Source organism: Paroedura picta, chromosome 3 (assembly GCF_049243985.1).
Source record: "Paroedura picta isolate Pp20150507F chromosome 3, Ppicta_v3.0, whole genome shotgun sequence".
NCBI lineage: Eukaryota > Metazoa > Chordata > Lepidosauria > Squamata > Gekkonidae > Paroedura > Paroedura picta.
This window is the reverse complement of record NC_135371.1, coordinates 63,069,618-63,083,031: the sequence shown is the minus strand read 5'-3', so window position 1 is coordinate 63,083,031 and position 13,414 is coordinate 63,069,618. Positions and strand designations below refer to the sequence as shown.

Genomic DNA, 13,414 nt, shown 5'->3' with positions numbered 1-13,414 from the left:
GAGAAAAATAAGATGCTCCGGTATTCCCATCTCTTTAAGAACTTGCCACAATTTTTTGTGCTCCACACAATCAAAGGCTTTAGCATAGTCAATGAAGCAAAAGTAGATGTTATTCTGGAACTCCCTAGCTTTCTCCACGATCCAGCGTATGTTGGCAATTTGATCTCTAGTTCTTCTGCCTATTCGATATACTGCCTGTACTTCTGGAAGTTCATGGTCCACATATTGCTGGAGCCTAGCTTGTAGGATTTTGAGCATAACTTTGCTGGCATGAGAAATGAGTGTAATGGTGCAGTAGTTTGAACATTCTTTGGCATTGCCCTTCTTTGGGATTGGAATGTAAACTGACCTTTTCGAATCCTGTGGCCATTGTCGAGTTTTCCAAATTTGCTGGCATATTGAGTGTAGCACTTTTACTGCATCATCTTTTAAGATTTTGAGTAGTTCTACAGGAATGCTGTCACCACCACTAGTTTTATTGTTGCTCAGGCTTCCTCAGACGCATTTGACTTCACATTCCAGGATGTCTGGCTCCAGGTCAGTAACTACCCCATCGTGGTTATCAGGGATGTTAAGCTCGCTCTTGTATAGTTCCTCTGTATAATTGTGCCACCTTTTTAAAATCTCTTGTGCTTTTGTGAGGCCCCTACCATTTTGGTCCTTTATCATACCCATCTTAGCATGAAATGTTCTCTTCCTATCTCCAATTTTCTTGAAAACATCTCTGGTCCTCCCCATTCTTTTGTTTTCTGCTATGTACTGTTCATTTAAGAAGGCATTCTTATCCCTTCTCTGGAATTCAGCACTTAATTGGGTGTATCTTTCTCTTTCTCCCTTGCCAGTTGTCCAGTCTGTAAGGGCATGGGGTTGAATGTGTGTGTTGTGTGGGAGGTTGTGGCGGCGTGGTGGCAAATGAGGGCATGGGTGTGGAGATATAGGTGTCAAGAACCTGTGGTTTGAAATGGTTGTTGAGTGTGGGAGAAGACTGACCTTTGGGAATTGTGGCATAGTGGTTGCAGATGAGCTTTCCAGAGCCATGTCTTCAGATATGTGAAGGGAAAATCAGACTGGAGACTCTTCTTAGGGGAAGATTACATGGCAATCAATTCCCCCCAGTTCTGCGTCATTTCCCTTCTTGCGTGAATTAGGCCATAGACACCGAAATGCCCCTCTGCTCTAATACACATGGGGTAGTCAAAGTACACAGGTGTCCACCCTGTTCCTTCTTTTCCATTTTTTCACTGTTGAATAAATGTTATGTGCCCACATGCTTCTTTCATGGTTGCTCCTTAGAAGAACGGATTTCTGTACCCTATTGCTTACTACCCAAAGGAGTCTCAAAGCGGTTTACAAACACCTTTTCCATTCGTCTCTCCATTCGTCTCTCTCAGCGGGAAGTTTCCGGATCAAGGACAAGGGAAGGCCCGCGTAGAGCGAGTTACAGAAATCTATTCTGGAGGTGACCGTTGCATGGATCACAGAGGGGGACAGGTAGGGTGTCACGCAAGAAGTGTTCAGGGGACAGGTAGGGCGCTAGTAGTCGGGCCTGGCGCAGGTGGAAAAATGCCTGGCCTGCTACTTTTTTGACCTGTGCCTCCAAGCTCAGGGAGGCGTCAATGATCACACCCAAATTCCTGGCTTGGGACGCGATGGTGAGTTGCGTCCCACCCAGGGTGTGTAAGCATGCTTCCTGGTCCCGCCCCTATGTTCCAGCCACAGGGCCTCCGTCTTGGAGGGGTTGAGTTTCAGGCGACGCTGCTCGAACCATTCTGTCACCGCTTCCAAACATCTGGCAAATGGTTCCGGGGGAGAGTCCGGGAGGCCGTCCATGACAAGATAGAGCTGGGTGTCATCAGCGTACTGGTGGCAACCCAGCCCAAAACTCCGCAGCAGCTGGGCCAGAGGGCGCATAAAGATATTAAACAGTGTGGGGGAGAGGACCGCTCCCTGGGGGACTCCACAAGGAAGTCTGTAGGAGCGCGAGAATTCATCCCCCATTGCTACCCTCTGGATCCGGACCTGGAGAAAGGAATGTATCCAGCGTAGAGCTGTGCCCCATATCCCCATGCCGGCGAGGCGGTGGACCAACAGTTCGTGATCCACGATGTCAAAAGCGGCCGACAGGTCCAGAAGAACCAGCACTGCCGACCCGCCCATATCCAGCTGGCGGAGGTCATCCAACAGGGCAACCAACACCGTCTCTACCCCGTGGCCAGGTCGAAAGCCAGACTGATATGGATCTAGTGCCGAAGTTTCTTCCAAGAATGCCACGAGCTGGTCTGCCGCGGCCCTTTCAACCACCTTGCCTAGGAATACCAAGTGCGACACTGGGCGGTAGCTGGCGGGGTCCCACGGGTCCAGCATGGATCTTTTCAGGAGAGGGTGAACCACTGCCCCCTTCAGCTGCTCTGAAGGAACCATGACGGACAGGGGTCAAGCGGGCAAGTGGTCGTCCTAACCGAACCTAGCAACTTGTCCACTTCGGATAAAGAGAGCCGTGTGAAGCCATCTAACGTCACCTCCAAAGGCGGCCAACAGGCCTCCAGTTCGTTTACTGTATTAACTGTGGCAGGAAGATCGCGGCAGAGTGACGAGATTTCATCCGCAAAATAGCTCGCTAAAGCCTCACAGCCTAGTTCCAATTTGCTAATATTTTGGCGCCCCTCAAGGGCAGTAAGGGATCTAACTACCCTAAATAGTTGGGCCGGGCGAGAGCTTGCGGAAGCGAGTTCTGCGGCAAAAAATTCACGTTTTGCCACTTTCACCGCCATCTCATACGCCCTCATAAGTGTGCGATAAGATGTTCTCGTAGCTTCGTCACGAGTCTTCCGCCACACTCGCTCCAGTCATCTCACTTCCCTTTTCTTCTCCCGAAGCTCCCCGGTATACCGGGGAGCCCGTTTGAGTCGAGGGCAGAGAGGACGTTTAGGGGCGATCTCATCCATAGCAGCCGTCAGGCGGGACTGCCAGTCCGCCACCAAGGCCACTAGTGAGTCGCCAGTAGGCATTGGGTCCCGCAGAGCATTCCGGAATCCAATTGGATCCATGAGTCTCCGCAGGCGGGCTAAAATACGCCCGCCGCCCAACTGGGGGGGGTGGTATCCTGAGCCAGGCCCGCAGTGCATAGTGGTCTGACCATGGCACAGCTAAAGCTGTATCCAGATCCACCTCTATCCCAGCCGAAAATCAAGTCGAGTGTGTGGCCGGCGTGATGGGTGGGCCCAGCAACAAATTGCGAAATTCCTAGTTTCGCCATGGATGACACCAGGTCTCCGCCATGGACTGAAGGGGTCACGTCCGCGCGGACATTGAAGTCACCCAGGATCAAAAGCCTGGGGTACTGCAATGCCCAGGCGGCCGCCACCTCCAGCAGGCGGGGCAGGACATCTGGCGGCGCGTTGGGCGGACGGTATACCAACACTCTCGACCGAGTCCCATCCAATACCGACACACTCCGCCGGAAATTTCCGGTGCCAGGAGAGCTCTGTAGGTGAGGGCCTCCCGGACCACGGTAGCCACCCCCCTCTCCCCTCTTGTGGGTCCGAGATTGGTGAAGGACCGAGTAACCTGGTGGGGCTAGTTCTTTCTGGGCCGATGACTCGCTTTCCCTCACCCAGGTCTCAGTCACGCAAGCAAGGTCCGCCTTCGACTCCGCGATGAAATGTTGCAGGGTCGAGGACTTGTTCTTAATCGACCTTGCATTGCACAAGACCAATGTTGGACCCTGTACCCTAGCCTCCACCCTCACATTCCTGGGGATGGACTGAGGTTAGAAGGGGATCGAGCACACCCAGGGCGCCGGCCGTGTCTCCACGGCCGGGTCCCATACGTGACACCAGTGCTCCCACCCCATCTCTTGTCCAACCTCCTCCCCCAGCCATAGCGCCCCTGGCCAGTGATCGTTGAAATACCGGCCCCGGTACAAGCCCCCCTTTGGTTGGGCCTCCCTCTCCATAATCCCGCTCCCCAGAGAGAACAACCAGCTAACCTCCTGTGTTAATTCTTCTCCCCCCACTTAGCTGCACTAACCCGCCCTAACCCACCCTACCCTAATTAAGCTATTACCGCCCAACCCCCCTCCCTCCACCCTAATCTCTACTGGCAGCTGGTGAGGTAAGGGCTACACTGCAAGGGCGAGATCCCGCCTGTAAGGGGTTTTCTCGAGCCCTTCCAGTTTGCTCCTCCAACACTGCTGATCTTGCCCTAACTTCTATTCCTCTCTGGGTAGTAAATCCCTATCCGCTAGCCCCCCCTGATACCAAGGAAGGCCAATCCAGACAACCACAGGCAAAGAGAAAAAAAATACAGTTGGTGGATGTTTTTCACTTGACCACCAGATGGTGCTGAAGGGCGATTCTCAAGCTGGACCAAGTCCTTGCAGTTCTTCCGGTCACCACTAGGTGGTGTCCAAGGGAGCCAACTCTTCACTCCAAGTCGAGATCTTAAAGTGGAAGGACCAACTTCTTCGCTCTCCTCGAGGCAGCAGCTCCACTGGTGGAGATGGAAAGGTGGAGAGCGGGCCTCGCAGCGTGACTGGCAGCAGGGGCCCACAGAATCCACCCACCACCAGCCGATGGATTTCAGGCCATAAGACCCATGTGCAGCTCCAGGACCTCGCGGCAGGGGCTGGGCTTCAGGCGAAGGTTCCCATCGTCGCCCTGACCCGCCGCAGCCCGCTGTCTCTTCCAGGTCGACTGCCGCAAGCCCAGGAAAGCCCAGCAAGTCGAGTAACCCCAGCAAGCCGAGCCCAAGTACCAACGGAGGACCAAGGAAGGACCGAATGAAGAAACAAAGCCAGCCCCAATGCACCACGCTACGGCGCCGAATCTCCTGGTGAGCCGTCGATCTTTCTCTCTCACTTATCGGGGGGGTGCAATGAGGACGCAGGGGCTTCCAGAAGGAGGGTAGCAGCCTGAGGGGGGAGGGTCGTCTGCGGGTATCCCTGCTGCGGCCTCTCTATGTTGCGCCTCGGGACTCGCGTTGGTTTTCTTTCCCCAGCCAAGGTGTTTTCTGCTGGAAGGCGTCCGTGCACGAGTCCGGTGGTAGAGCCAGCGCATTGGGCCGCTGCTTCCCCCCCTTCTGTCACTTGCTCTTTTGCCCTGTTGTGCTGGCGGTGGTCTAGTCCCGTGATAAAAAGGGGGGGGGAGGGGATGGAGCTAACCCCCAGTCCCCACAAACCTTGTAGGGGCGAGAACCCCAAAACTCAGGGGCTCTCATAACCCAAAAGGCCGGGTGGAGCTCTAGGCCCCAGCGTCCATCCGCACCACCATCTTGCCACAGAAAAAATCAAGTCAGTTCCCATGTATCTCCAGCCATTGTCTTTCTGGCACTAAGTCTATCACAGTCCTAGTTATGGATGGGCATGAACTAGTTCATGAGTCAAAAGTTGTTATAAATTTGGCCTGGTACATACTTTGCTTAACATTTCCTGAAGTTTCACCCAGTTTGGGGGTTTGGGCCATTTAAACCTAGCAGCTGACCAGGGTGGTCTGCCCTTCAGCTGTTAAGTTTAAATGACCGCAAACCAATTTAACTATCTGCTTTGCACCCCCCTTCCAAGCAGGAACTAGTGAAATGGACAGCTAAAATGGCTGCTTCAATGCAGGAAGGCGCTGACATTTAAGCATCCATTTTGTTCCCCTTACTTTGAAGCAGTAGAAAGTGAAATGGACCACTGAAATGGCTGCCGGCACATGGGCGCATCCATCCTGCTTTTAGCCTGAAATGGTTGCCAGCCATTCCACTGATCTATTTTCCTTCCCCCGCTTCAAGTCCACTCATCAGCTTTTAAGATTAAATGGCTGCCATTACACTCTCTCCCAAAGCTGAGGGAAGCAAAACTGATTGGTGAAATGGCTGACATTTCAGTGGCCCATTTTAATTCCCATTACTTCCAAGCAGGAGAGAGTGAAACAGACAGGTTAAAGGCTGTCAAGCTGTTAGGTTTAAATGACTGGCAACCAGTTCAGCAGTCCATTTTGCTTCCCCTCAATTCTAAGTAGGGAGAAGTAGCTAGGTCATTTTTGGGCTTTTTGTTTCGTTCAGGGGTTCAGAAAGATCCTAAACCGCCAGAACTGAACCATTTCATGCGCATTGCTAATCCTATCTACATGTCTAACATTTCCTGTTCACATACAGTCCTGCTAATCCCAGAGTCTAATAAATTTGATGCCATCGATACCTTTATCATTTTTTGCTCATCTGTTTAGACCAGGCTTTCTCAACCAGGGGTTTGTAAAACCCTGGGGTTTCTTGATGACCCAGGAAAGGTTTTCCAAATGGGTGGGAGTTAATTTTTTATATATCTTTAAATTTGTTTAACCATCTGCTTCGCACCCCCCTTCCAAGCAGAAACTAGTGAAATAGACAGCTAAAATGGCTGCTTCAAAGCAGGAAGGAGCTGACCAGGCTCTCTGCCATTTAAACCATCCATTCTGCTCCCCTTACAATGAAGCGGTAGGAAGTGTAACGGCAACCATTTAATATTGGGTGATATGACCATATGTGATCATGTTGACCCTCCATCCCAATATGGCCAATGTTGGGCCTGGCGTCGGTGGGAAGAGGAGGGGCCCCAGTTGGGCATATAAACACCTATGCTTCTCAACCATATTCTGCATAATCATGCCACTTCTGTGGTTTCTCAAAGCCTGTAGAATGTTTCAAGCGTTTCTCAGCGGTAAAAAAGTTGAGAAAGGCTAGATTAGACTAATAAGAATCCTGTTGCCCTGTCATTTCTCAGGTGAAGTAGTAAAGAAGTAAAGGATATTTTAAATGACAAGAGCAAACATTGCAAACTGAGCTGCTTAAGAGGATTTAAATTTGGGTCCTCCATAACCTAGTCTCTAACCACTACACCATGCCTGCATATGAAATGCAAAGGTAAAGGCTTGAGTAAAGGGGATAAAGGAAACAGCAGACACTGAAGTCTCCTCAATTCTTTATTTATTTGACACCCCGCTTGCCATTGTGCTCTACAAAGTCTGGTATTCCTCTTTCAGACACAATAAGAATATTCTGGCTAATTACTTATTCCTTAATTGTAAGATCAACTTCTTAAAATGACAACTGTCATCATTCAAAATAAGATGTAAATGCAGTCTTTACCTAAGCAGCTATGATAAGACATGCAGCTATCACAATGTGCAAGAAAACAATAATGATAAGAGCCACATACTAAATTACTTCCTAGAACTATGAAATTCCAAGAAGATTGTCTCAGGATTGATGGATATGTAACAACAATTCCATGCAATAAAGTACCCATGCAAAAGTGATCAAGGTAATTCAGAAGCATTTTCCAGCATGATTTGGGGGGAGGGGAGACTAGTATTTTCATGGGAGGGGGGGGCATCAGCAAATATCTTGAACTTCACTTCTCACTGCTCCTCTCCAAAAGACAAAGGATGGGCTGCTCAACTTTCCACTGAGAAAGAGCATACTTACTCTTGTTAGACAGATGAAATAAGTACTCTGTTAGCCACAGAAGATTATTAGTGTGTATATGGGAGGGAAACTGAACCAAACAAAACCAAAGTTCCCTTTTTAGGTTCCTGTATGCTGATATCAGCTGGATCTGTCCTCTCAGTCTGCACAAATAAGTGGGAACCTTCCATTACACGGTGAGGTGGCTTGCTATTTTTTAAAAATGTGTCAGATGTTAGCTTCTCATGGCATGCACTTCTCCAGGTGCACTTTTGAAGCACTCTTCAACTGTTAACAGGAAATATCTTGAAGACAGTATCACTGCATTGGGGATATCATGGTTTGCCCAACTGAGTTTATCAAGCAAACTTTAGAAGAACTTAACATGGGAAGCAGCCACTATGATACTGATGGCCGCTCCTCTTAATGGGTTAATGTGTTTGTGTGGGCACATTTCAAAACAGGACTCTCATCTTATTAAAGCATATATTGTCCTGGAAGCTTGGATGGTTCTCTTCATTCTTCATTTGTTGGTGCATGTGCATTTTAAGATCTTATGCTTTTATATACCAGAAAATGGAAATCTGAGACACTGTTTCACAGACAGCTGTGGTATATGCCAAATGGGAGACAATGCAAAAAAAATTATTTACCCGTATCAAATTGCACAGAAGAATGAAAACAAGTCCATAACAAAGCCAAAAAAATCAATCAGAGTTACCAGTGAAGCATTTTTTCCCTCTTTGCTAGTCTGAAGCCACAACTTTTTAAAAAGGAAGCATGCCTCCACATATTACATACAACCTCAACAATCCCATGGAAACTATGCAGATGAACTTTGTTCCTGAAAGAATGGGCCAGGTCACTCTCATGGGGACAGTCATAATGCATGCAGTCACAGGAGATCGTCGAAGAGAGTTTCAGTATGACAACCCCTTGCTCTCATTAGGAAAAGCAGAACTGGGATTCAACACAGAAGGAAGTCTTGAAAGCTGTTTGTCATCTTGCCAGGTAACTGTGCCAACAAGCCATTCCTTAATTCCTTAAACAAACTCGCCACTGGTAGTGAAATGGAGCACACAATGCCTTCATACACTCTTGTTCTATAGACCAGTCTTGCGAGCAGGACATCAGTAGCCTGGCTACAGCCTGCTTGGCCAGCACAGACACCAGACAGCAATGCCAACAGAAGTCCTTCTTTGAAGTTATGCTTGAAAAACTTCTTCTAATATGCATTACAAAACAGCTGTTTGGGGGGGGGGGAGAAATTGTGGAGGAGACCAAGCCAGGAGATTTGAGCAACAGGCAAGGAAGCCGCAGGCTTTTTTTGCACGATTTTAATTTGCCACCAGCACATTGTAAATAAGATTCCCAATATGTGACAACATGATATCCTTCCTAGGTAGACTAGGTGTGGGGGGCTGGGGGGAGGGAGAGAAGGAAGTCAGAGGATTATACAGACAAAGTGCAGTGAGGCAGATAGTGGAGCCTGGTTAAGCCCTGCATGAGGCAAGAGGATTATGATGCCCATTTGAACCCCACGTAAATTGAGAAAAGAGAGGCAGTGGCACTCAGTCTGGCTAAGCTACACACAAGGTCCCTGCTCAGCCCAGCCTAAACCCTTGCAGCATCCACCTCACATGAGATGAGGGGAGCGGTGCCTGGTCTGCGTGAGGTGAGGGAAGCAGCACCTGTCCACTTGGCTAGGCCTGCTGCCTCTTCTTCCCTCCTTCCATTTCCTCTTTGGGAGGAAGAGGCAGGGTCAGGCAGACAGCATCTTCCTCTTCGCTCTTCCTTTGGGGCCTGGGAGGTCAGGCTGGAGGAGGGGCCCTTTCTCAAAATTGTTCACTCCCAGTTTACCCCTGCTCGCAGAGTTGTACTACAGATAAAATGGAGAAGATGACACTTAAGTAAGTTGCTTTGTGTCTCCATTGTGAAGAAAAGTGGGCTGTAAAAAAAGTAAAGAAACACTAAATACAGCTGAAGATGGGGGAGACAGATAATTGGTTAGTAGGTATGAAGGAGAGAACAAAGGTGAGGATATGGGAGTTGTGTGAAGAATGGAGGAAATAGCATGGAGAAGCCAAGACAGGGGGAAATGGGTACCCCCCTTTGCAAGTCCTTGCAGGTTCCCCACTGTGCAACTGACATTGCCTTGGCACAACTGGGCAATAGTTTTTTTCTAGGAAGAGGGCACCAGGGGTACACTAAGATGAACAATGGAAGACGGGAAGAAGATAAAGATAGGGTGGCTAATGGATGAGAAGACGAGGGGACAGGAAAAGGCGGGAGACTTTCAGGCCTTTCAAGAATGGGAAAGAAGGAAATAGTGGGAGAAAGGAGAATTTACCCCATAAATCTTTGTGGCTACCCATTTGTGATCTTCTAAGACCAAAACATTTAGCCACCTAGCTGCCAATTCTGAGCCTGGAGTGCCTGGAGCAACTTCTAAAGCATGAGAGTGGGACATACAATCATATTTATATATGTGGGAAAAAATTGTGGTTGACTGTAGCTTCCTGTAGAATCCAAGATTTCCTCTCCTCCAAGGAGTATTTGCTGTGTAATCTGTTAAATGGACCTAAATTCTTCTGCACACCAATTGTGAAGCAGAGGAAATATACAAAGATACCATGGATAGGCTGAAAGCAATTATACACAAGTACAGAGGCCAACAGGAACGATAGATGAAACTTTACTGCTGCTACTGCTATAGCAGTTCCCAGTACTGAAGTGGTTAGCTGCCTTTCAGATTTTAAAAGGGTTTATTTTAAGAGCCACGTCTCTTTAGCAGCTACAGAATTGACTCAGTTGCACTGTGAAAAGCAAAGGCTTGTTTCTCCAGAAAGGGAAAGAAAGCCCTCAAGATTGCCATAGCCCATCATGTGATGTATGAATGCACACTGGTCTATCTGCACACTCCTCCAGCAAATCTTAGACAAATGTCTAAATGAGACTTCCAACAGGAAGAGCAACACCTCCCTTCCCTCACAGGATTAATATCAAAGACAGGAAACTATGATCCTATAAGATGGATTCTGCACGGTTTTAACTGAGGGAAATTTCTGCGCAAGTAATGTAAAATGCAGCACCTATCCAGGAGGATGAGATTAACTTTCACAAACACCACCTGCATGTCTCCAAAAAGCTTTTATAAGAGAAATTAGCATTTCAAAAAGCACACTTCAGCTTTTTGAACTTCACAAAAGGAGTCTTCTGCTCATGATTAATAGATGTGGCATAGCATTCCAAATGGCATGGCAGAAAGGATTGTTGGGAGAATAGATAAGTAAACTACAATTATTATTCTATTTTTTTGCCCAGAGGAGCTGCGGAGGGACAGATCATGAGCTCCAAACCTGGAATGTTCTGAAGGATTTCCCATTTAACTCAATTACTAGCATTTTAATGGCATTCACCATCCCTTGGCTTAGATCCTCCATGTAACCAAATGCATTACCCCTGCCTCCGCTTCACGCATACCCCCAATCAACAAGAACGAAAACAGGCTTGCTGCCTGGATCATATTACCAATACCTTCTCAATTTTTTAAAATGGAAGACCCAGTGAGAGGTAAGCTACTGGGTTGCCATCACAATGCAAAGCTAACATAGCCCATAACACAAAAATTATCAAGCTATATTTTGCTGTGAAAAATGTATGCTTTAGCATACAGCCAAGATATTCATATAAACTGCATGAAAATGAGAACCAACTACACTTAACAGCAGTAATTCTACATCTTTAAATGCCACAATCCCATAGCAGATGAGAGGCACAACTGCAACTGAGCATTGCATGAGCAAGGGATATAAATCCTGCCCATACTTGCTGCTCTCCTACCTTTTACCCTCCTTGCTGGCAGGGTCACTTCTAGTATAGGAGCCCACCTGGAGGAAAATGGCCAATGCATACAAACTGGCTGGGAAGGGAAGCAGATGGGGGAAAGTGCAGCAGAAGCCTTGTGTGCTTTTAAGTCACAGTCTTCACCCTTCCTTCCATTATATGTGATTAGGGCAGTCTCACACGCTAGGATGTGATGCTATGACAGGTGTAGCTTGCTCCTTACCAGGCAGTTTCAAAAAACATTTTATGCTCATTCTAGCAAGCTGTCAGAGGCAGACAAAACTCACAACAAGGCTTCTATAGAAAGGAAGCTTTAATTGGAAGTAGATCTCAATACTCAAACATCTGAAGTCAAGACTGTTCGATATCGATAAAGCAAGCAGTGATCGATACAATTCTCCTGCCTAAACCAGACCCGTTCCCAGGGGAGGGGTGCCACCCCCCGCCCAGGTGCCATCCTGGGCGTCCTGCCAAAGTGTCTCTGTTGGCATGTCCTTGGTCGGTGCCTCAAGTTGCAGATAAGATGTTTAAAGGGTCACTGGTAACAAAGTATCACACCAGGGAGAACATGCAGTGTGAAAAGTTCAGGGCCATCAAAGGGAGGATAGAGGATCAAAAGGAATGCTACAGAGTCATAAGCATAATGGTTACATGGTTAAAGCAATAGAAGTTACACACACACAAAGATAGAGTCTCTCTGGCTCACTTGGTATAGACATGGCAGAGAGCAGGGGACTGACCCTGACACAAGCACTGCCACAGCTTTGATACTACAGAAGTCTGGAGAGCTGGAGAGCAATTGTTAAAAAGTTGCCATTGGACTTAGGTGTGAACATATCTTGCTCCTGAAGCATTGCTGCTAAATAAAGAGTCAGAATTTGGTGGACAAAAAGAGTGAAAGGACTCACTATGCAGCAGAGTCGTTCAGCTGGTACTCTCGAGAACGATTAAAGCAGGCCTGGACTCCACTATCTGCCCACAGCCTCCGGATTACGTTGGCCAGGTCTTCTGGCATGATTCCCTGTTCCTCTGCAGTGCAAGAGAGTGCAAACAACTGGCGAGCATCATCCTGCAAGGGACAGGAAAAAAGTCATTTAAGGCCACACAATAGCTTATGCCTTATCTGTGTATAACACGAAACTTCATGCATTGCTCATGAGTAGGCAAGGGAAGAACTTGGCACCATCCTGTGCTTTAAATCACACTTCCCACACTGCCTCACCTCTCCTTTTAGATGTGTAGATGTATGACACCAGAGTTCATCCCAGGGGAAACAAATATACTTTGGTGAACAATGGAGCAAAACACTCCCTATGTGCAAAGCAGTAACCCCTTCAGCATGTTGCTACAAAGAAAGCAGTTCTTAGTCTATTGATTTAATAGTACTAAGCAAAGCCAACATCAGGAAAGCAAATTCATGGTTAATACATAAACAATTACAATAGACCTTTGTTTGAATAGCCTTGATGAACTCTAAGAAATAGTTCACAGAATGCAGTGCCATGAGTTAATTTGAAAGAGTTGATTTAATTTCATAGAAAGAGAGAATTGGTATGCATGTGCCATCAAGTAATTTCCTGCTTATGGTGACTCTATGCATTAATAACCTCCAAAATTTCCTATCTTTACCAGCCTTGCTCAGGTCTTGCAAACTGAAGCTCATGGCTTCCATTTACTGAGTCAATCCAACTCATGTTGGGTCTTCTGTTTCTCCTACTGCCTACAACCCTCCCTAGCATTACTGTCTTTTTTTGGTGAGTTGTGTCTTCATGTTGTGATCACATTAGTCTCAATTTAGTCATTTAGGTTTCTAGGGAGAATTCAGGTTTGAGTTGATCTAGAACCCACTTATTTGTCCACTGGATGGTCCATAGTATCTGAAACACTCCTCCAACACTACATTTCATATGAATCAGTTTTCTTCCTGTCAGCTTTCTTCATTTTCCAGCTTTCTCATCTACACACAGTAAAGGGGATACCATAGAACTAATTATCCTATTTGCATTACATTATATGGGTTACTCGTGACGGACTGAGATTAATCCCCAATCCACATTCAGGGTGATGGTTGGGGGGGGGGTGGAGTTGGTTGTGTTTTTTCAATCGCTATATCTTGGTCTTGTATGGATTTGTATGGATTGAT

General features: G+C 47.4%; 1 protein-coding gene across 1 annotated transcript in view; it reads right to left on the bottom strand.

Moving 5' to 3' along the window:
* Positions 1-13,414, bottom strand: part of GNAI2 (G protein subunit alpha i2) — a 165,583-nt gene that overhangs the window by 29,972 nt on the left and 122,197 nt on the right. Inside the window, exon 4 of the mRNA XM_077326018.1 lies at positions 12,180-12,340. Coding sequence (XP_077182133.1) covers positions 12,180-12,340 — 161 coding nt within the window. The remainder of the gene's footprint in view (positions 1-12,179; positions 12,341-13,414) is intronic.